A 23362-nucleotide genomic window follows, 5' to 3' on the forward strand; every position below is an offset into this window, starting at 1 on the left:
TAATAAGGTTATGTTTTGGTTATAAGGTGTGTTGATGAGCACACATCTGGAGTACTGTGTACAGTACGGATTCTCTTATTTAAGGAATGGATTAAACAAACTGGAAGCAGTTCAGAGAAAGTTTAACAGACTAATACCTGGAAGGGCAGGTTGTCTTATGAGGAAAGGTTGGACAAACTAGGTTTATATCAGCTGGGATTATAAAAGTAAGAGGTGACTTTGATTGAAAGATATCAAGACTCTTAGGAGTCTTTACAGGGTAGTTGTGGGAAAAAAGTTTCCTCTTGTGGGCAAATCTATTAATAGAGGGAATTGTTTAAAATTAAGATGTCATCCATTTAAGACAGACAAGGAGACTTTTTATCTCACAGAGGATTGTGTGCATTTGGAATTCTTCTCCTGAAATGGTGGCGGAAGCAGAAGCTTTGAATATTTTTTAAGGCAGAAGCAATTAGATTCGTGGTAAGCAAAGGGTTAAAAGGTTATTGAGGATAGGAAGAATTGGAATAATCACATCAGTATGACCTTATTGAATGGTCAAGGATGCTTGAGTCGATGGGTGATCAAATTTGTATGTTTGCATGAAACTCTCACTGATTGTGTAAAACCCATTTGTATCAAGTGTCTTGTTTGTAGTGAAGGGGTGGTTAACATTCAACTTCCCTTCCAATCGCCTATCAATTTCAGTTCAAAGGCAGTTAGATGATCAACAAATGCTGGCCTTGCCACATCCCATGAAGGAATAAAATGTGTTGGCTTGTTAAAGGATCAGCTTCATCTATCCATGTAACACTGCATGTTGCAGGAAAGCCACTTTAGGAGCTTTGCTTGCCCTGCCTGCAAACCCACTATCAAAGAACTGTACTGTCTGTATATTATACTGAAAGCAGTGACTGAGAATTCAGCATTTGATAAATTAACACAGTGTTAGAAAAGGAATTGTTTTGTTAATACCATTTGATATTGAGCTACACTATTGGGTCTTCACTTGATGTCCTATTGGAACATCTGAAGTTTTATCGCTGCCTGCAAGTTAGGAAACACATTTGAAATCTTCAGCTGCTAGGCTCTTTCACTCCTGGCTCTAACAGCTTACGTGACATTTGGGGTTATATGGTCACTTCCTCACACTTCATTCTCATACCTTGTCAGAGTAAAGGCCGGCAAGATTTTTTTGGTGGCGAAATAGGTACTGGTCATACAGCTGGGCTAATTTGGCTGCCAACACATGCTCACGGCTAAACATGGGGTGGTGTGTGAACACTATGCCAGCAATATCGATGTCCAGCTGAAAACGTCCCTGTAGTTCCATTGAGCCAGCAATGTATCGATTATTATCCATAGACTTCTCAGCCTGCAATTACAACATAAACAGAATCTGTAAAAGTTAAGGAGTCTTCCACAAATATACAAACTCGTGCTCCCAGAAATTATAGCTGTTGTTTTACACTTCAAGCTTAAGTGTGTTAGCTGCATAGTGTCAATTCTTCCAATTAAATGGCTTCTCAGTTATTGTATCCAGGAAATTAGGTCATCCAAAAACAGCATATTTGATCAATGTCACTCACAGGGAGTTGTAAAGATCTGAACATGGTACTATTAACAAAACTAAGAGCACAAGGAATTAGTGCTGGCTTTACATTACAGGTAACTAATTGGATGGGAGAGAAACTTGGATGGGACACAAAAATAGATAAAGGGTATGTTCTTTTGTTGCTGGAATGTGGTAATTGGTGCTACAAAAGGATCTGGATTAACTTCTTTGTTTTTCACTAAATATATTATTGACTTTTCTTAACGGCCTGGTCAATAAATGGCAGCCTTGCCAGCAGCACTCATATCACATGACTGCCTTTTTACATTACAATTTTTCAGACAGGAAGTGCACTCTAACAAAACTGTCATAGCAAATGGTCTTTACCAGCTTCCTTGATGTTTCTGTGGGTAAGTCCACTGTCTAATGTGGTATTGAGCTATATCAGCTAATTCAGACAAGCGAGTTCATTGCAACAAGAGGAACAGAACAGCAAGACGACAATCAACAACTGCATCCCTGAATGAATGAAGAGGTATGGCGAAACACCAGTCCATATTCCTTGTTTTAACTGTGATCTTTGGGCCTCCATCGGAAAATATGCTTGAGCAAATGATGACAGGATCAAGTATCTGATATCTCCCATTTCCACACTACGCTATAACACTCAAAGCCTAGGTTAAGAAGTGAAAACTAATAATTCTACTGGCACCACAGAAGGCTTCTGGCACTGGTACACTGCACCCCAGCAAAAATGAATATATAAAAATGGGAAAGAGGGAAACTTTCCTTACTTCAGATGCATATTTATCCCTCCTCTGCAACTATACAATGTTAACAACACAAAACAGTTTGAGGCTGAATGTGAGGAGGCACTGACTTATAGTAGCTGGCAAAAGAAGCAATGGTGACATGATGAGAAATATTTCATGCACGATTGGTTAAGATCTAGGATGTGCTGCCAGATACTATGGTTGAGGCAGATTCAGTCAGGGCATTATCAGAAAAGGAAGACTGAGCAGGATATGGGGAGAATCCAAGGGAATACCTGTTGGTGAACTGCTCATTAGGTCAGCCGATATAGGCACAATGACCTAAATGGCTTTATTCACTGCTAGAACAACTCTGTATATTGGTAATTCATAAATAAATAAGACTAGAAGCTATGGAACTATTTGGGAACTGAAAACTGGAGGGCAGGGAGAGAAAGGCCATGTTAACATTGAAGTCATTATAATGAATCCAGAGCTTGTGGGTGAGCTAAGCTACATTTGAAATGTCTTACCAAGCTGATTCCACTTTCAGGCAGAGAGGTCAATTGTCCAATGAAGCTCAAAGAACCATAACACACAACCTGAAAGTTGTCTAATCCTGGAATAACTGACTTACAATGATTTTTGACCAACAGCGAGGTAATCTGTGGCTCTTCCCATTGTCCAAGAATGTGTAGCAAGAATTATTGACTCAGGCATTACGCTGTGCACACAAATTGCTCCTTGTCATGTCAACTAAGCAAACATAAAAGATACAAATACATTTAATGTTTCATTGAGCTTTTCATATCAGAAACTCAATGCATACCTAACATTGGAAGACAACGGTCTGCAGCTCCCACATTTGCACAGTGACCTGTAAGTATATGCAGGAATGTGACCTGTGATGTGAAATGCAGCATTTTCTTGGGGTGGGAGCTGTAATGGTGGCTTCCAAGGAAAATTTTACTTGCTCAAAGTAGCATGTAAACTTTGGTGTCCAATGTAGATAAGGGTAAGATGACATATCTCAGATTTCCTAATCAAGGCATGATATTGACCACTTTGGGAAGTCTTCATGTCACACTGTGAGGGAAGAATGTGAAGCTTCACTGTGGTGGATGTGAGGACCCAAGAGTTCCTTCAATAAAATTGATTTTGTTTCTGAAATTCCTCAGAAAACTTCTTTTCATAGATCACACATGGAGATCGCTGGGAATGGAGTCCTTGTGGCCTTGCTTTAATTCCAAAGCCAATAACTACAATTTTGGCTGAAAGCCCAGCAATAACAGCAACCTCCAGCACAGCCTCCAGAAGGCGACAAAGCAATCGAAGATCCACGGGGCAAGGATGTGAGGACAATGATTGAGACCCAGTTAACTACCGATCTCACCGTTATTTTCTTCAACTCTTTTAAATACCACATACGCTTCGATTAAATACGTCCCAGGCTATAATCACCAAACTGTGTCATTTACAGGAACAGGGAGCCAATCAAAAGCTTACTGTTCTTTACTTGAATTTCTGAAGATTTTAGGAGTTCAGATGGGGAAGATGAAGGGTCTGGGCACCTCCAGAGTATCCCAAGAAGCTGCTTGTTGGGGGTGGGATATTCTTGTAAGAGGCTGTCATCCTTTTTGGCACAACACTGTCTCCCTTAGAGGAAGGGACACCTAGAGTGAGGTCAACGTCACTCATTCCCATGTCACCTTGCCATTGATCCGGAGCACCTGTGGCTAGCATGGAGTGCAGGTCCATGCAGATATCTGGTAGACACTAAGTGTGTTTGACATATCTCTTATGGTGATTGCCAACCCACCCATACTGCCAACCAGACACACACATGCCAGAGCCCACACAGTGCTGAAAACTTGGTGGTCTCATCTTTCCTTTGATCCAGCTTACCGACTGCCTCTGACTAACCTGATGCTGTTCCTGTGACCAACTACGCATTCTGACCATGACATCAATTTTAGCAGATGTCTGGTCTCTGACAGTTCTGAATGTCAGAGACCTGGGGCATTTGTTCCTCGGCGAACTGCAGATTCATATCAGTGATATGCTCTCCAAACTGTGGTCCTGAGCTTGAGTTATATACATGACCCACAGAGGTGACAGTCTCTCAACTGGTGACGGCTTAACATGAAAGCCTTGCTGGTGCTTCTGTGAACCCCACTAGCTTCCTCCTCAAGAATGGAGTTGGAGGTGGCACCGGCCTCATGGAAGATCACTGGGTGCTACTAGCGCTTGCATAAGAGAAGAGAGGGAATTAGTTGCCTAAGAGAGATAAAAGCTTGTGTAGGGTAAAAATAAGTTTGTCCTGGTGGTGCACAACACTGCACAAGAAAACTTTATGGTTTGGTTGGTCATGGAGTTTCCCTGACTCTACAAATGATTGTGCATTTCTCCACCTAGCTCCAGTATTTTCTCCTCGTAAGGAGTGAGGACCCTGATGACTGCCAATGTTCTGTCAGTCCTGGCCCTGTCAGCCATTTTCTCTTGCAATGTGACAAAGGGAAATATTAAATATTACGGAAGTGGGTAGGAGACCAATTAGTGGTGAAACAGGAGCAGGAGAGATGGTGAGGTGTCCTCTGTGAGTGCATAGAAAGCGCAGAGGGCAGGAAAGGTCAGTACTTTAGGAGGACAGGGTAGGTGAGAGCTGTTGAGTGGATATGATGTCCGTCAGAGTGAGAGTTATGGTTCATGAGCCTTGGTGACAGAGAACGTGTGCAGTGGCAATCGTGAGTGAATAACTGGCCCTCTTGAAGGGTGAGGTATCGGACAAAAGATGGTGCCACCGATCCTTGTGGAATGCAGAGATCATTGCCGTTCCTCCTGCACTGCTGGGCAGCCTGCTTCAGTTGAGACACAGCACTGATCTGGACTGCTGTGTGTCTCCAGGCTGGGTGTGTTACTCAGCACATCCTCCTCTAGCGATCAGCACTATGAGGGAAAGCCCTCCTCTCCACCACCCGGTCCATCAGCATCTTCAGACCTCTTCCACAAAGCAGCAAAAAGGCTGCTTTGCTTTCCTTTGGACCATTTCCTGAATGTAGAGGTTCATGTACCACAACGAGAGGGCCAGTTCCAGGCGTACAATTTTTGATGTGGGCTGAAGCTGAGCTTTAAATACAGCAGTAGTGACACAAACAGCAGAAGGTCCCAGCAGTGGTGAGCACGTCAGCCTCTCCTGCTGAGCCATTCCCAAGAAGTGCTGAATAACTAATCAGGTGAAGAGTGGGAGATTGTGAGAAAAGTAGCTCGAGCCATGAACCTCACTTGGTAAAATACTTCAACTGAAAATGGGAAAGCTTTATCCATTGCTCAGTGTATCCAAGTAAACGTGATAATATGTAGCAAAGGAGCAATGGTCCCAACAATGATCATTACAATACCCAACAGAACACCTCATTCCAGTCTGGAAAACAATTTCAGCATACATGTTGCTTCTGGCTGTTAGTATTCTATTCAAACAGTTATTGCACTTTATATCCATGGGCTCCAGTGCTACTGCTAATTGTATTGTATGGTACTCTGTCAAATATCCTTTGAAAGTCAATATATCAAACATACCACCTTTGTCACTTCATTAAATAGTCCTATCAAGTTAGCGGAATATAATCTCCCTTGAACAAATTTATCTGGCTTTCATTTATTAACTCATATTTTTTTCAAGTGCCAACTACTTTTAGCTGAGGTTAATATTTTTTAAATGTTTACCTAATACCGATGTCAAATTGAAAGATCAAATACTTCATCAAAGGTAGCCATAGGAGTAAAAACCCATTTGGAAAGGGCTTTTTCAACCAAAATCATTTGAAAACCACAGTCTTAGTTAACTTCACTCAGCATTGCTGCTAAATCACAAAATAAACTTAATTGTTGCATATGAACATATGATAACTTTGTTGGGAGACTGATGAAACCCTCAAAGAAACGTAAGCCATTCATTCTGAGCTGTTTATGTTGCTTCTTTGGGAGTTCCACCAATTTCTGGCCAAAGTTACCGCAAAAGACCTGGCCAACTTTAAAGTAAATTCAGAGCCAAGAAATTTAATGAATAATTGTAACTTCAACCTAATGTAGGTGGGCCTTTTAAACAATCAGAGATTTCCAACTGTAACTGGTGCCATCTCTGCTTTTCCCTACTTTAGAGTGAGGGACATGGCTTTCTGAAAATGAATCTGATATCATTCAGCACTATAGCTTGAAGGAGCCAGGGAATATGAAAACTTTAGATGCAAGCTTATGTTCCTCCAATTATCCCATCACTTTGCAATAACAAATATCTGTAACGGTCCATTACATCCAAAAATGAAGAAGCTAACAGTATTGTGCTTGTATACAGCTCTACATACAACTTTGCTTAAATATTTTGTCAGAGTGCAAATTTCATACAGCAGACTTAAGATTTCTCCATACACAGGAAAAAGACAATGTTGTCGAGGAGAATACTGAGATACAGGCTATTAGACTAGACGGGATTGAGGTTCATAAGGAGGAGGTGTTAGCAATTCTGGAAGGTGTGAAAATAGATAAGTCCCCTGGGCCGGATGGGATTTATCCTAGGATTCTCTGGGAAGCTAGAGAGGAGATTGCAGAGCCTTTGGCTTTGATCTTTATGTCGTCATTGTCTTCAGGAATAGTGCCAGAAGACTGGAGACTAGCAAATGTTGTCCCCTTGTTCAAGAAGGGGAGTAGAGACAACCCTGGTAATTATAGACCAGTGAGCCTTACTTCGGTTGTGGGTAAAGTGTTGGAAAGGATTATAAGAGATAGGATTTATAATCATCTAGAAAGGAATAATTTGATTAGGGATAGTCAACACGGTTTTGTGAAGGGTAGGTCGTGTCTCACAAACCTTATTGAGTTCTTTGAGAAGGTGACCAAACAGGTGGATGAGGGTAAAGCAGTCGATGTGGTGTATATGGATTTCAATAAAGCGTTTGATAAGGTTCCCCATGGTAGGCTATTGCAGAAAATACGGAGGCATGGGATTGAGGGTGATTTAGTGGTTTGGATCAGAAATTGGCTAGCTGTAAGAAGACAGAGGGTGGTAGTTGATGGGAAATGTTCATCCTGGAGTTCAGTTACTAGTGGTGTACCTCAAGGATCTGTTTTGGGGCCACTGCTGTTTGTCATTTTTATAAATGACCTGGATGAGGGAGTAGAAGGATGGGTTAGTAAATTTGCGGATGACACCAAAGTCGATGGAGTTGTGGATAGTGCGGAAGGATGTTGCAGGTTATAGAGGGACATAGATAAGCTGCAGAGCTGGGCTGAGAGGTGGCAAATGGAGTTTAATGCGGAAAAGTGTGAGGTGATTCACTTTGGAAGGAGTAACAGGAATACAGAGTACTGTGCTAATGGTGAGATTCTTGGTAGTGTGGATAAGCAGAGAGATCTCGGTGTCCATGTGCATAGATCACTGAAAGTTGCCACCCACGTTGATAGCGTTGTTAAGAAGGCGTACGGTGTGTTAGGTTTTATTGGTAGAGGGATTGAGTTTCGGAGCCATGAGGTCATGTTGCAGCTGTACAAAACTCTGGTGCGGCCGCACTTGGAGTATTGCGTACAGTTCTGATCACCGCATTATAGGAAGGATGTGGAAGCATTGGAAAGGGTGCAGAGGAGATTTACCAGGATGTTGCCTGGTATGGAGGGAAGGTCTTATGAGGAAAGGCTGAGGGACTTGAGGCTGTTTTCGTTAGAGAGAAGAAGGTTAAGAGGCGACTTAATAGAGACATACAAGATGATCAGAGGATTAGATAGGGTGGACAGTGGGAACCTTTTTCCTCGGATGGTGATGGCTAACACGAGGGGACATAGCTTTAAATTGAGGGGTGATAGATATAGGACAGATGTCAGAGGTAGGTTCTTTACTCAGAGAGTAGTAAGGGTGTGGAATGCCCTGCCTGCAAAAGTAGTAGACTCGCCAACTTTAAGGGCATTTAAATGGTCATTGGATAAACATATGGATGATAATGGAATAGTTTAGGTTAGATGGGCTTCAGATTGGTTTCACAGGTCGGCGCAACATCGAGGGCCGAAGGTGCTGTAATGTTCTATGTTCAACAACGTCTCATTCTCACCAACGTGGGGCAGCACAGTGGCTCAGTGGTTAGCACTGCTGCATCAGCACCAGAGACCCGGGTACGATTCCACCCTCGAGCGACTGTCTGGGTGGAGTTTGCACATTCTCCCCGTGTCTGTGTGGGTTTCCTCCGGGTGCTCCGGTTTCCTCCCACAGTTCAAAGATGTGCAGGTTAGGTGGATTGGCCATGCTAAATTGCCTGTTTAGGTAGGCTAGGTGGGTTATAGGGGAATGGGTCTGGGTGGGATGCTCTGAGGATCAGTGTTGGGCTTGTTGGGCCAAAGGGCCGGTTTCCACACTGTAGGGATTCTATGATTCTATGATGAACATACACGATTATTTTAGACAATGCTATTAGATCATCCTAATTATAACAACTAGCAGTTTCTGCTCCAGACAAAGAATCAGGGAAATAACTTACAGTCTAAAATTTAAACTCAAAACCCAGAACATTGGCAAACTGTTCAAGGTTTACTCTTTTGATTTATACAATAATTCAAGGAGGGCAACAGGGATAATCCAGGAAATGATAAATCAGTGAGCTTTAATCAATGGTAAGGAAACTAATCCAAAAAATTCATTAGGAACAGAATTTACTTGCATTTGGAGAAGAATGGACTCATTAGGGGGAGTCAGCATGGCTTAGACGGGGTGTCTTATGTCACAAACTTGATTGAGTTTTTTTTGAGAAAGTGACAAAAACGATTTATGAGGGTAAGGCAGTGGATGTTGGCCACGTGGACTTTAATAAAGTTTTGACAAGGTTCCTCGTGATAGGCTGGTCCAGAAGATCAAATCACATGGCATCCATGCTGAATAGTCAAGTTGGTTGCAAAATTGGCTTGGCCATTGAAGTCAGAAGGTAGCTGTGGAGGGGTGTTTATCTGACAAGAGTTCTGTAATCAGTGGTATTCTGTAAGGATCAGTGCTGGGACCACTGTCATTTGTGATATACATAAATGATTTGGATTAAAATGTCAGTGGTCTGATTAGTAAGTTTGCAGACGACATGAAAATTGGTGGTGTTGTGGATAGTGAGTAAGGATATCGAAGAATGCAGCAAGATACAGATCAGCTGGAATTTTGGGCAGAGAAAAGGCAGATGTAGTTTAATCCACATAAGTATGCAGTGATATATTTTGGGAGGGCAAGTGGAAGAGGAAAGTATAAAGTAAATGGCCAGACCATTAGGAGCACAGATACACAGTGGGATCTTGGGGTTCAAGTCCATAGCTCCCTGAAAGTGACAACACAAGTGGATAAGGTGGTAAAGATGGCATACAGCGTGCTTGCCTTCATCAGTCGGAACAATGAATATAAAAGTTGACAAGTCATTTTGCAACTGTATAAGACTTTAGTCAGCCCACATTTGGAGTATTGTGCACAGTTCTGATTGCTGCACTATTGGTTGGGATGGGAAGGCTTTGGAGAGACTGCAGAGAAGGTTTACCAGGATGTTGACTGGATAGTATTAACTATAAGGAAAGGTTGGACAAACTTGGATTGCTTTCACTCGCGTGTCGGAGGCTGAGGGGTAACCTGATAGAAGTACACAACATTATGAAAGGCATGGATAGGATGGATAGTCAGAGTTATTTTCCCAGAGTGGAAATGTCAGATAGAGAGCATAGGTTTAAGGTGAGAGGAAGAAAGTTTAAAGGACATGTGTGAGACATGTTTTTTTTAAAAAAAAAAGAGGTAGTTACCTCGAACATGTCATTGGGGAAGGTGATACAAGCAGATATATCAGCAACGTTGAAGAGGCATTCAGATAGACAGATAAACAGGCAGGGAATAGAGGGATAAGGACCATGTGCAGGCAGATGGAATTAGTTTAGAATTGCATCATTGTTGACACAGACACGGTGGACTGAAGAGTCTGTTCCTGTGCCGTGCTGTTCTAAGTTTTAATTTGAATAATTTTTAATTGTGGGACATGGGATGAAGAAGTCATTAAGAAGTGTAACAAGAATGCTTCTTGATTGAACTGAATGTGAGGGTATCCTGCCTAAACAGACCCCAAAATATTCCAAATCTGTTGGGTCACAGTATTTGTGTCTACACTGCACGTTGCCTGATCGCAGAATCACTGGCTTTGACAGTGAACACCAAAAGTAAAAATGCTTTATTTCCCACTATTTACAAACTTGATTTCAATTTAGTTGCATTGGAATTTATCACTGGAGAACTGTTGTGCAATACTTTTGCGATTTTCACAGAATTTCCTGTCCAGCTGTGTGGCTGTATACTGCTACCTATTTGGGTAATAAATGTCCAACTAATGGCATAACTGGTATGGGGAGAGGGAACTTGTTCAGAACTGAAATTCATGTTTGCACATAATCAATGGCACTTCTAAATGTTTACAGTCAGGTTTCCCTCCTTCCACTATCACAAAACCTAACTTTAGCTGAAGTCATAAATAATATATTCTGTGATGATGATCATGGTGAATTACCACTTTTGCAACCTCCAGAACCGAGTGGCACACAATTTTGAACAGTGCTAGTAGCTTGCGAACGAAGCAAGTCCAAACATCAAATTTTATTTTTATTTCACAGTTAATATTATATTGCAATTTTCTGTTTAAATTCTAATTTCATCAGGTTTAAAGCCCTCTCTACTTGAGATCAGTTAAAGATGGTTAATTAAGGTAATCAGCTGAAACTGTTTTATTGTGCCTGGGGCTGAGCACAGAAGTGCACAAAAATGAATAGTGACATCCAAACGTGACTTTGCAAGCTTGAATAGAGTGCCTGGGAGAGGGAGGAAGTATTCCTTTGTTCTTTCCAACTTTTTCACCCTGTAGGAATTGGTTCTTATTTTCTGTGGGGAAAGAACTAGCTATTGCTGAGTATCTCTTCAGTGGTTAGGATCCATTCAATTCCTATGGTTTAAAATAGGTGGTAAAGTCATAAGTGAGGACTATTTTCTGTGGTTAACTAAAACTGCTAAAGACAGTATCAAACTTGAGGAAAAGGGATATACTTGTGCAAAGATGAATGGCTTACAAGATTAGATAGATATAGAAAAAAAACAAAGAATTACTGTCAGATTAGTATGAAGGGAGATATCTCAAACTGATGCGACAAAATTCTTTTAAATTCAGTTTAAATGAATTGACATTCAACCAACTGATTTGCCCTTGGTACAGAACATCAGTAACCATCAGCTAATTAAAATCATCAATGCCTGCTCCTTCAGTTGCAGCAATTTAACGGATACATTCTCAGTTTCAGTTTGTATAATTTAGTAAGTAATAAGAAGCCCACCGATTGAACTTCAGTCACTAATCAATGATATTTGATAAGGTAGTTCAATTTGCTGATTCATGAAACTGACGACTGTATAACTGAGTACGCATAAAATAATTTCACCTTGACAAAGTCACACAGTGTCTAGCACTACTTTTCCCTCCAGCATCCTAATTGAAATACCATGTCTTTCAGCAAGAGTTTAGTCATGGTAAAATTATCGCCGTGGTAGATTAGATATTGTTGATTTAAGACACTTAGTTGAATTCAGTAAGTATAAAATTTAAAAAGATAAAGGTAAAGTTGCCATAACAAAAACAAAGTTGCTGGAAAAGCTCAGCAGGTCTGGCAGCATCTGTGAAGGAAAAAACAAAGTTAACGTTTCGGGTCCGGTGACCCTTCCTCAGAACTGAGGAAGATTATGGCAACTTGGAGCATTGGGCTGCTCTCTCATCACAAAGAAATGATTGGTGGTGGGTTTAACCCGAGAGTCACCATGCCTCAGGTGAGGGGAGAGGTTGAGAAGGAGAGTCCTTCATGGTAACCTCAGCCTGTGCATAAAGTGACATGCCTTTCAAGTTTAGTTTTGTTTATATAGGTGGGCAGATTTAACCCAGAACCTTCATTATTCATACAGCTTTGGAATTCAAGTCCTCAGCAGTTACTTCAGAAAATTTCTCTCTTTATTCATATATTGTTTTCCGGTGAGATCATAGCCCAAATGCAACTACTTCCATCTGGAAATAGCAAGAACTGCAGATGCTGGAGTCAGAGATAACAAAGTGTGGAGCTGGAGGAACATGGTAGGCCAGGCAGCATCAGAGAAACAGGAAAGCTGATGTTTTGGATCGGGACCCATCCCGACCCGAAATGTCAGCTTTCTTGTTCCTCTGATGCTGCCTGGCCTGCTGTGTTCCTCCAGCTCCACACTTTGTTATCTCTACTTCCATCGGGAACATGCATTAAAATATTTAAGGTACTGCTCTGAATGCTTTTGCAAAATTCACTTCAACATAATATAATCAGGCAGAATCAATATGAATTACTAAAAGGGAAATCATGTTTTTCTAACTTATTAGATGTTTTTTGAGTAAATAACATGGAAGGTGGATACAGGAAAACCAGTATATGTGGTATAGTTTGATTACCAGAACGCAATCAATAGGGTGTCGCATAAAAAGCTGTTACACAGTATAACAGCACATGGTGTAGAGAATGACATGTTAGCATATACAAAGGGTTAACCAACAAACAGGGAGCAGAGCATAAAGATAAAGGGCTTTTGGGGTTAGCAGACTGCAACTGGAATAGCTGGGGCAGCACGGTTGATCAGTGGTTAGCATTGCTGCCTCACACACCAGGGGCCCAGGTTCGATTGGTGAAACTGTCTATGTGGCATTTGCACATTCTCTCCATGTCTGCATGGAATTGCTCTGGTTTCCTCCCATAGTCCAAAGATGTGCAGGCTAGGTGGATTGGCCATGCTAAATTTCCCATAGTATCCAGGGATGTGTTGGTTAGGTGGATTTGCCATGGGAAATGCAGGATTACAGAGATAGGATGGGGGTAGGTCTGGGTGGGATGCTCTTCAGAGGGTTGGTGTAAACTCGATGGGCTGAATGGCCTGCTTCCACACTTTGGGATTTTATGATTCTTCTATGAATTTATAACTAGTGGAGGGCCATTGGGATCAGTATTGGGCCTCAACTATTTACAATCTACATGGATGCAGGGCCGGAAAATTATATTTGTCAATGACACCACAATAGGTAGGAAAGTCAGCAACCTAGAGGTAGAAAGTCTGCAAAGAGATGTAGATAAGTTAAATCACAGAGTTAAAACAAAGATAGACGATATAATTTGGGAGATTGTGAACTTGCTCACTTTGACGACAATGAAAAAGCAGTATATTGTTTAAGCAGCGAGGGATCTGGATGAGCTAGCACGTAAATCAGAAAAGGTTTGTATGTAGGTACAGCAAGTGATTAGGGAGGCAAATGGAATGTTGGGATTTATTGGAAGCAGCATGGAATATAAAATCTGGGAAGTTTTACTGCAGCTATACAGGACCTTGGAAAGACACCTGGAATACTGTGCGTAGTTTTAGTCTCCTTATTTCAAAAAAGGATATAATTGCATTAGAAGCAGTTCAGAAAATGTTCTCCTAACTCATTCCTAGGATAAGGGGTTTACCTTTTGATGAAACATTTTGCAACCTGGGTCTGTATCCAATGGAACTTAGAAGAATGAGAGGTGATCTTACTGAACATACAGAACCCTAACAGACTTGGTAAGGTGAACGCTGGGAGGAAGTCTCCTTTTGTGGGGGTGGCTAGAACTAGGGGACATAGTTTAAGAATAAGAGTTCTCCCTTTTAAGGTGAAGAGGAGGAGAAATGTTCTTCTTTTCCTCTCAGAAGTGTTATTCTTTTCCCCAGGAAGTAATGTTAGGTATGTCACTGAACTTTATCAAGGCAGAATTAAATGGATTTTTGTCAGACAAGGATGTCAGCAATCATGGGCAGCAGGTAGGAAGGTGGAGTTGAAACCACAACTAGATCAGCCATTATCTTGTTGAATAGCAGACCACTCTCTCAAAAGACCAAAAGACCTAATCATGCTTCCAAGTCATAGTCCTATGCTACATATTATCAAGTTATTTTGGAAAACTATCTTTAGCTCAGAAATTGACAGAGATTTGAAATGACTACAAATATACTCAATGGTACAAAATTAACTGATAGACACAGATTATCGATCTACTTGGCAAATTAACTTTACAGTAAATTGATACTGGAACATTACACATGAGCTGCTTAGCCATGCCATGAAAACGCTGGTAGATCGTAAGAAGTGGGAAGGCAAGTCAAGACTGAAAATGTAGATTTAGAATGAATGCACCATTTCGATACCCGAGAACCAACGAAAAAAATTACAACTTGAAAGTCCAAAGATAAGGGGTAGATGTTTTAGGACAAAGATGAGGAGAAATTACTTTATTCAAAGCGATGAGCCTGTGGAATTCTCTGCCACTTGAAATTGTTGAGGCCAAAACATCTAGGCCTTTCAAGAAAGATGTAGATATAACTCTTAATATTCAAGAGATCAAAGGACAAGAGGTGAAAGCGGGAACAGGATATCGAGTTGAATGATTATTTGTGTTCATATTGAATCGTGTAGCAGGCTTGAAGGACCAAATCGCCAGCTCCTGCTGCTATATTCTATGTTCCTGTTTCCCTTACATCAGTAATCTTGTGTCAGGTCTGCATATGATTTGATTTAATTGCAACCTGCAAATGTTTTAAAGTGAGTGGACGTATCTTTGGGGAAACATCAGAGGTAGGTTCTTTACTCAGAGTGGTAGGGGTGTGGAATGCATTGCCAGAGAGCGTAGTGGAGTCAGCCTCATTAGGGGCATTTAAGCAGCTATTAGGTAGGCATATGGATGATAGCATAAGGTAGGGGTGAAGGTTAGATAGATCTTAGGTTTAGGGTAAAAACTCGGCACAACATTGTGGGCCGAAGGGCCTGTACTGTGCTGTACTGTTCTATGTTCTACATTCCATGTTTTTTCTTGTCAATACATTATTCTCTTGATAGGAAACAAAATCGTAGTCATAAAGATTGATAAACATTCAACTAACTTATAGGGCTACAAAGACCTTCATTGCATTATTATAATGGTTTCACTTACCTTTTTATAGAATATTTCTATTGCAGGATCCACTTTTTCATGGAGTGAGAAAATTGGGGGTCTTGTGTAGGTCTGTTTAATAGGATTAGGTAAGGCTATAATTCTACCGTCACTTCCAAACCATTTCTTGCCCTAGGATTGTGAATGAGAATATTTTTGCTGAAGTTGTTAAACAAATATTTTTCTAAAATACAGTGATTGCTTATTTTCTGAAAGCAGGGGCCACAGCCCTTATATTTGTAACCTACCTCTTTGTTTTTAAGTAGACGATTCTCAAGGATGTTCTGGTTAGATTTGGAAACTTTTGGTCTTTCACCAACATAAATGCCTTCATCTTCAAGAAACCGTGGCTGCATGTCTTCAGGAATCTTCTCTGATGTGGCCACTGTACATCAAGAACAATTTGATAAAGATAACCAGCTCAGAGCAAGGCAGGAAGAGGCAACGGCGCTAGCTTCACTGAATGGGGAATTAATCCTACACAACTCCACAAGGTTTGTATGGATCTTCCACTGTGGTATCAAATAATCTCAAACAGTATTCAATGGAGCACCCCATTCAACAGGATTATCAGTTTTTAAGTCAATGTTCAGCATGAAACAAAATATTAAAATCATTGTCAATTCTATTATGGGTTGGTTGACTAGAACCAAAAGCATCACAGAGTTCTTGACAATTTTTTAAAAAATCATATCACAAAACAAATAAAACAAATATTGTCTACCTGGACTGCAAGGTCTTTGAAAAGGCTCCGCATGGTCGATTGTTTAGTAAAGTTAGATCATATGGGATTCAGGAAGATCTTGCCAATTGGTTTGATGGTAGGAGACAGGTGGTGGTGATGGAGAGTTGTTTCTCGGACCAGGGGCCTGTGACCAGCAGTGTTCCGCAGGGATCGGTGCTGGGTACACAACTGCTTGTCATTTATATAAACGGTTTGGATGAGAATATAGGAAGCATGGTTAGTAAATTTGCGGATGACACCAAAATTGGTGGTAGAGTGAACAGTGAAGAAGGTTATCTGAGAGTACAATGGGATCTTGATCAGTTGGGCCAACGGGCAGATGGAGTTTAATTAAGATAAATGCAAGGTGTTACATTTTGGTAAGACAAACCGAGGTAGGACTTACACAGTTAATGATAAGGCCCTGGGGAGTGTTGTCAAAGAGAGAGATCTAGGGGTGCAGGTACATAGTTCCTTGAAAGTGGCCACACGAGTAGACAGGGTGGTGAACGAGGTGTTCAGCACGCTTGCCTCCATTAGTCAGAACATTGTGTATAGGAGTTGGGATGTCGTTTTTTGGCTTTACAGGACATTGGTGAGGCCACTGTTGGAGTATTGCATACAGTTCTGGTCGCCCTGCTACAGGAAGGATATTATTACATTAGAAAGGGTTCAGAAATGATTTTCAAGGATGTTACGGAATTAGAGGGTTTGCGTTATAAGAAGAGGCTGGATAGACTGGGACTTTTCTCCCTGAAGTGTAGGAGGTTGAGGGGTGACCTTATAGAGGCTTATAAAATCATAAGGAGCATAGATAAGGTGAATAACAAAGATATTTTCCTCTTGGTAGGGGAATTCAACACTAGAGGGCATAGTCTTAAGGTGAGAGAGCAATGATTTAAAAGGAACCTGAGGGGCAACATTTTCATGGAGAGGTGGTGCGTATACGGAATGAACTGCCAGCGGAAATGGCAGATGCAACATTTAAAAGACATTTGGACAGGTACATGAATAGGAAAGGTTTAGAGGGATATGGGGCAAATGCAGGTAAATGGGACTAGTTTAGTTTGGGAAACATGGTCGGCATGGACTACTTGGATAGAAGGGTCTGTTTCTGTGCTGTATGACTGCTGCTAATACCAAAACTACATATTACAATTCTAGTAGCATTTAAACTAAATCAGTAAATTTTTGATTAAAAACTTGTCTCAGTGATGGAGACAACAAAACCATTGTTGGTTATTGTAGAAACCCATCTGGTTCATTAATGTCCTTGAGGGAAGGAAAATTTGCTCCCTATACCTGGTCTGACCTACATGTGACACCAGACTCACAGCAATAAAGTTGAGTCTTAACTGCCCTTTAAAAAGGACTATGAAACCACTTAATTGTACCCAACTGCCTTCAAGTACTGTGTAGAATCCAACACCAAATGGACCGCAGTGGTTGACAATTTTGCACAAACACTATGTGAAGGACAATTATGCATAAGCAATAATTGCTGGCCTTGTTAGCAATGCTCACATTCCATTAAAAAAAAACAGAGAGGGCAAGAGTGGACATCTTTGGAATGTTCCACTCTTAGGTCCCAGTTAAATGTGAAATGTTATCACTGATGATGCAGTCTACTAATTAATGTATTAATCCATTATACTACATCCCGCAAGTTTTTCACCTTTCCCCTTTAATACTTGGCATTTTCCTCTGACTTCTACTCCCCATCATTCTCCCATCCTAGGCAAATTCTCATCCATTCAAGGAATCAATCTCCAACAACCCTGCCCATATTGAGGAAGGTTTGGCAATACGTACTCTACTTTGTTCCCTTCAAAGGGACAAACTGGGTTCAAGTCTTTGAAAACAGCTGGCATGTAAGCTGTAGCACCAATGATCTGAATGTAGAGGCAGAGTGGAGGGATAAGTGAACTACCAACACAAGGGGCAAATCTTCAAAATTTGAACTATACGAAAAATAACAGAAAGATGCAAAGACCCAAGTTCAAATCTTATTCCTCTAATTTTTCTGCATATTATCTCTCTAGAGGGACAGAGAAATGAGAACTGCCTGAGAAAATGGAACACTTTCAGCTCCCCATGAAAACCTCACAGCGTTTTCAATAATGACCAAAGAACAACTCAACTCCTTATCCCAAGGAAAGGATGAGGATGAAAACTGGAAGAATGAAGATTGTCTCAAAGACTAGTTTGACGATGAAAAAATAACAACTTCCCTGCAACACTTAGGGTGGAAACCAATTTGTGAAGGCAGTGGTTCCCCAATCTCACATGTTTGAGGCAGTTCTGAGACATCTCTGGATCAAAGGAAAGGGGTTCCTTCCTTCCACATGCCAGGATAAGATTAGGGCACATTCACTATTTGGAGTAGGCGAATACCAGCACTGGATTCACGGTAAAAATTGCTGGTTCCATAGGCAATGGGGAGATTGGCACATGGATGAACTGGAGGGTATTTCTCTATGAGGGATGAGGCTCCTGAGACACTTGGCAACAGTGGACACATCATCAGGATCCAGGAAAGGCTGTGGTACTTCGATGAAAGTGGATCCTCAGGGATTCATTCATCAGGAATGGGATCTATATGTTCGGTTAAAAAAACTGACAACAGATGGCTATCCACATGAAGCAATTCTGCAGTACTCTGACTTGTAGGCTGGTTTGAGGATGGAGATGATTCAAAACTGAAATGTGGTATTTTCTCCAGGCAATCTATCTTTGCCGTACACTAATCTGCACAGTAGATTGCAGATCAGATAATAACAGGACATTAAGATTCAGTTACTGCCCTGTCAGTCTAATTTCATCCAAAAATTTGTGCTGACTAGCTGTTACAGGATTAAGCTCTGCATTTTCCTGTATATTTCTTTCTAATATCTTTCTCGAAAGATCATCAACAGACTGTAATTGATGCTTTTCACGAATGAAGGCTTACTTTTCTAGTACAGTTTTCTACGAACTTGAATCTATTTTCTCTTTCTCAGAACTTGTTGAATGCAGCGGTATTTTCCTGAACTAAAAATTCATAATGAGTTTCAAGTTTTGAACAGTTCAGTAAGAGTCTTTTTCCATTACTGGAGCACTTATTTTGTCAATGTCACCAGAATAATGGTAGTCTCTGCAGAGGATTTGTGGAAACTTTCCATAATCTTTTATTTTTCAGGTCCTAATTCTGGTGTTTCTCGAATCAATTTCCTGTAGACCAATAACACCTGGTCTTAAAGCAGTTGTGTTCATTCCTATTTCTCTACTGTCCATCTGAACTTCTACCAACGGTTCACTTATGTTGGATTGCAGAATTTGAAGGTCTTTGTTTTCTTTCAATAACTTATGAAAATCAGACATTTTGCAGCAGCTATTTCATAAGTGACTGCTCCTTTGCAGTCTCTAAGACTTTCATTTCAAAAACACTTTTTTTTTCAATGTGCACCCAAAACGTTGTCTTTATAAACACTGTTGTTTTGAATTAGAATTCCTCATTTTTTGATTGTGAAACCATTCTGCTTAAAACTATCACTTTGGTAATATGAAGAGGGTAATATGTTTCTTTGGGAAAAGGAATCGCTGCGTCAAATGATTGCTGCTACTGTCTGGCATGTGTGTCTTCAGTTCAACTGTGACACAAATGCAACTTTGCATCAACACTGGCAACAAGACGCTAATGTTACTCAAAGAAATAGTGAAAATTCACCAGGGTTGTTGATATTGTACTGTCCTCAAAAAGCATTATAAAATCCAGAACCACATCCTCCAACAAATCATTAACATTTGTAATACGTTTATTTTGATGTTTTACATGATTAATGAACAAATGTAAATCTAGTACATCATCCCATGGCTTATGATCCTTCTCATTGGCCGGACTACACTTCTTTCTTTGAATCTGGACTCTTCTAAAAGAAATGATTGATTTGCACAAATCACCTTTGGTCCTATGGATAGAATTTCATTGATGAAAACTACTTCACAGCATAATGCAGCAACTCCAGCTTCCTCTGCCGCTGTTGAATAAAGAATATTCAAGGTATGCAAGAGTTTAAGAATAATAAGTAGCTATGATGATCAAAAATGGCATATAGAGTATCACAGATCTGATAAGAGTAGCAGTCACCTGCCTGCATTCCCATATTGAAAAAGCTTCTGGACCCTCAAATGGTTGATACAGGTCAAACTTCAGTCACGGTGTGGAATCCAAAAGAATGGACACTACAGCTCCTTCATCTGAAATATAATTAGTTTCCAAGACATTAACTATGATGTCAGCAAAACCAAATGTGCTGTGGATCCTTGAGATCAGGGTAGCAGAGATAATCCAGCGGTCTGAAATATATACCCGTGAAGTGTGCGTCTTGCTTCATAGTATCCTCAAATGCTTGGACACTTGCACGTTGTTGTGAAAACCGAATGAACTGTGGATGCCGTAAATCAGAAACAAAAACAGAAGTTGCTAGAAAAGGTCAGCAGGTCTGGCAGCATCTGTGAAGAGAAGTCAGATTTAACGTTTCGGCTCTGGTGACGCTTCTTCAGTGAGACATCAATGTGTTCCTTGCTGCAGGCTTTTCTGGTGCACTGGTTGTGTGAACATTCTCTTTATATAAGTGTAGAAGGTGGTTAGTATCAGACTGTTGTAAATAATAAACATTTCCAGTAAGAGTCATTGCACGATAAAATACTGCAGATCTGTTTTATACTTTATTTCTGACACCTTGGATTCTTCAGATTGACATGTTCAATGCTGCCTCATGCAGTGCTATTACTTTTGATTGACTATCAGAGTTAGATGTTCCCCTGCATTCTCCAAATGATCTCAATTATTTGTAAACCATGGCTATTGCCATGAAGGAATGCATACCCAAGAGAAAGGCAATTTAAATTGATTCTTGAGCTTCTCTCTCTCTACAGCACCAAATGATCGTCTGCTTACTGCTTTGCGTATTCCCTGGGAATTCATGCTGCGTTGCTGATGGCTTCAATGCTTCTACCTTCCATGGTGCCATTCAGGACTCTTACCAAAGCAGTTTGTAAATGGCTTGCCACCACATAGTAAAATCATATCGGGGTTGTTGATAAAAGTTTGTCAAGCGTTTGTTAATGAATATCAACAACCTTTCATTAAATATACATATACACCAGAGGGATCACGCTAGGACATCTCTCAAGTCCTACACACTCAGGTTCTGGTTCCATGCAATGTGTTATCATCTGACATCACTGATCACGTAGTCTAATAATTAACACAGTACAATGTAAAGGGTTAATACATACCATGAACACTAATTACTAGGAAGTATCTAAATAAACACAACTATTCAATCTACAGCTCAGGCATTCACCTATTTTGGCTAAATCACTGTTCAAAATTATTAATAAACTCATTGAAATATACATCTGCCTGGTATTTTAATAAAGACATACATTTTTTTAAAAAATAAGTTAATTCATTAAAAAGTAAAGAAAGGAATTTCAGACAAGTGTTTACACATTGCAAATATCACAAAATGCTATTTAAATAATGAAACTTCTTAATCTTATAAAATAAGCCCTAGAATGTAATCAGTTATTGTAACCGTAGAATGTCATTAATGCATGCCAGAAGCTATACTTCATGTATCACCTGTAAGAACACTGGGGGTAAAAAGGACCTTTTTATCTTTCTGTTGTTGACTATAGTAGCTTTCATAATCAGGAGCCTTTATTACAAGAAAATCACGAGCTGTCTGATCAATTATGAAGAGATAGTCATCCTCATCATCCATGTTATCTTTTACAAGTGGTTGATCCTCTTCCTAGAATAACCAAGGGAGAACAAAGTATTATTATAGATCCCAAGAAATATTTGCAAAACTATTACAAATTCCTAAATATTGAACGTTAACAATACTTCTATTTTGCTTAGTTAGTAAAAGGTTGTAAATTATTTTTCACTGTTTTGAATTCAAGATTTCTTTAAACATATGTTGCATTATTCTTGCCAAATGCATCAATAGTTTCATAAGTTATCCACAAAACTGAACATAACAAACACTTCTCAGTTATAGATAAGACACTTCCTCTGAAACAACTTTAGGACATTTTCTGTAATAATACATGTTATCAAGACTGTGGAACAGTTGTCTCTTTTCAAAGAGAATACACTGAAATGAGGTTCTGAGTACATTTTAATCTGGCTCAAAAAACTTAATGTTATATAACCTTGAAAATAGTACAAAATGTTAGATTTTGTTTAAAGTAAAAAATATCTCCAAATATCTTTTTGTTCTGTGTCTCTCCTTAGGTCCTTCGATGTCATACATGCATTTAAATAATATTGGCTAGAGACAGTGTGACATTGTTTGCCAAATGCACTCTGGACTGGAGAAATGCCTGAAGTGCCTGTCTCTTGGATATGCTTTCTGTCATTATGATAGCATTGGTTTTCAAATAATTGAGATCATCTTGTGGAGAATGCAGGGGAGGGTGAGCAAATCATCATCCTAAATCCTATAATTAATCAAAAGTAATTGCTCTGCATAATACAGCACTGGGGAAGTCAATCTGAAGAATCCCAAAAGGGCAGGAAGAGACTAAAAACAGATTCTTCAGTCATCTTATCTCGCCCACTGACTCTTATTCGAAATGTTTAGTCTGCTAATAGCCACTGTGCTTACATAAAGATATGGTTTATTTAGATGTGGTACTAAAAGGCTATCAATGAATTGTACTCAGTGATCAGCCACACCATCAGTAAGAAAGAAAGCAGCAAGTCGGATAGGACAGATTATAACAATGAAGCAAAGAAACTCCAAAAACTGAGTTCTAGAAATATATCTCTCTTTCTCCAGTGAATAATTTACAAAACTGATCAATAAATGTTGCAAACTCCTTGGAATTTTCTTTGGTAAATGAAATCCCACTACTGCTCATCATGCTATGAGACTTGCCTGGTAGAATTGCTCATTGTGATCCACAGAGTCTGCTTGGTCTAGTAAAATTCACACACAAAAAAAGGTAGTCTAATGAGAAGAGGTATTAACGAAAATGCATGGTATTGCATGATAGCTTCTATGTACAAATTAAACTGATCAGATAAACATTATTGCAGAGACTATGATGAAGGCTTAGGCAGAAGTTCTTTATCCTCAAGCCCATATGACAGCACTGTAATAGGTGATGTTTAAGGTACTCCTCAGCACAGACTCTTGAAGTTTTCATAGATTTTCCCAAGCTTATTTCCGTTGCTATTTTAGACTTATACATTTACTACAATCCATCTTGCCCCAAATCTCTGACTTCATAAATTATGATGGTCTAACG

At 40.0% G+C, this 23362-nt stretch overlaps 1 protein-coding gene across 3 annotated transcripts in view; it reads right to left on the bottom strand.

Annotated features, from left to right (window-relative positions):
* The window catches only part of cc2d2a (coiled-coil and C2 domain containing 2A), a 187689-nt gene that overhangs the window by 105512 nt on the left and 58815 nt on the right, over positions 1 to 23362 (bottom strand). For 2 of the 3 annotated variants that reach the window (XR_007262507.1, XM_020517151.2), the window contains exons 11-14: positions 21684 to 21855; positions 15579 to 15715; positions 15331 to 15462; positions 1145 to 1354 (exon numbers count right to left, since the gene is read on the bottom strand). Coding sequence is in view for 2 of the 3 variants with exons in the window: in XM_020517151.2 (XP_020372740.1) it covers positions 1145 to 1354; positions 15331 to 15462; positions 15579 to 15715; positions 21684 to 21855 (651 nt within the window). In the remaining variant the exon portion in view is untranslated. The remainder of the gene's footprint in view (positions 1 to 1144; positions 1355 to 15330; positions 15463 to 15578; positions 15716 to 21683; positions 21856 to 23362) is intronic. The other variant, XM_048599381.1, reaches the window with a different exon arrangement.

This window comes from Rhincodon typus, chromosome 1, assembly GCF_021869965.1.
Source record: "Rhincodon typus isolate 14 chromosome 1, sRhiTyp1.1, whole genome shotgun sequence".
NCBI lineage: Eukaryota > Metazoa > Chordata > Chondrichthyes > Orectolobiformes > Rhincodontidae > Rhincodon > Rhincodon typus.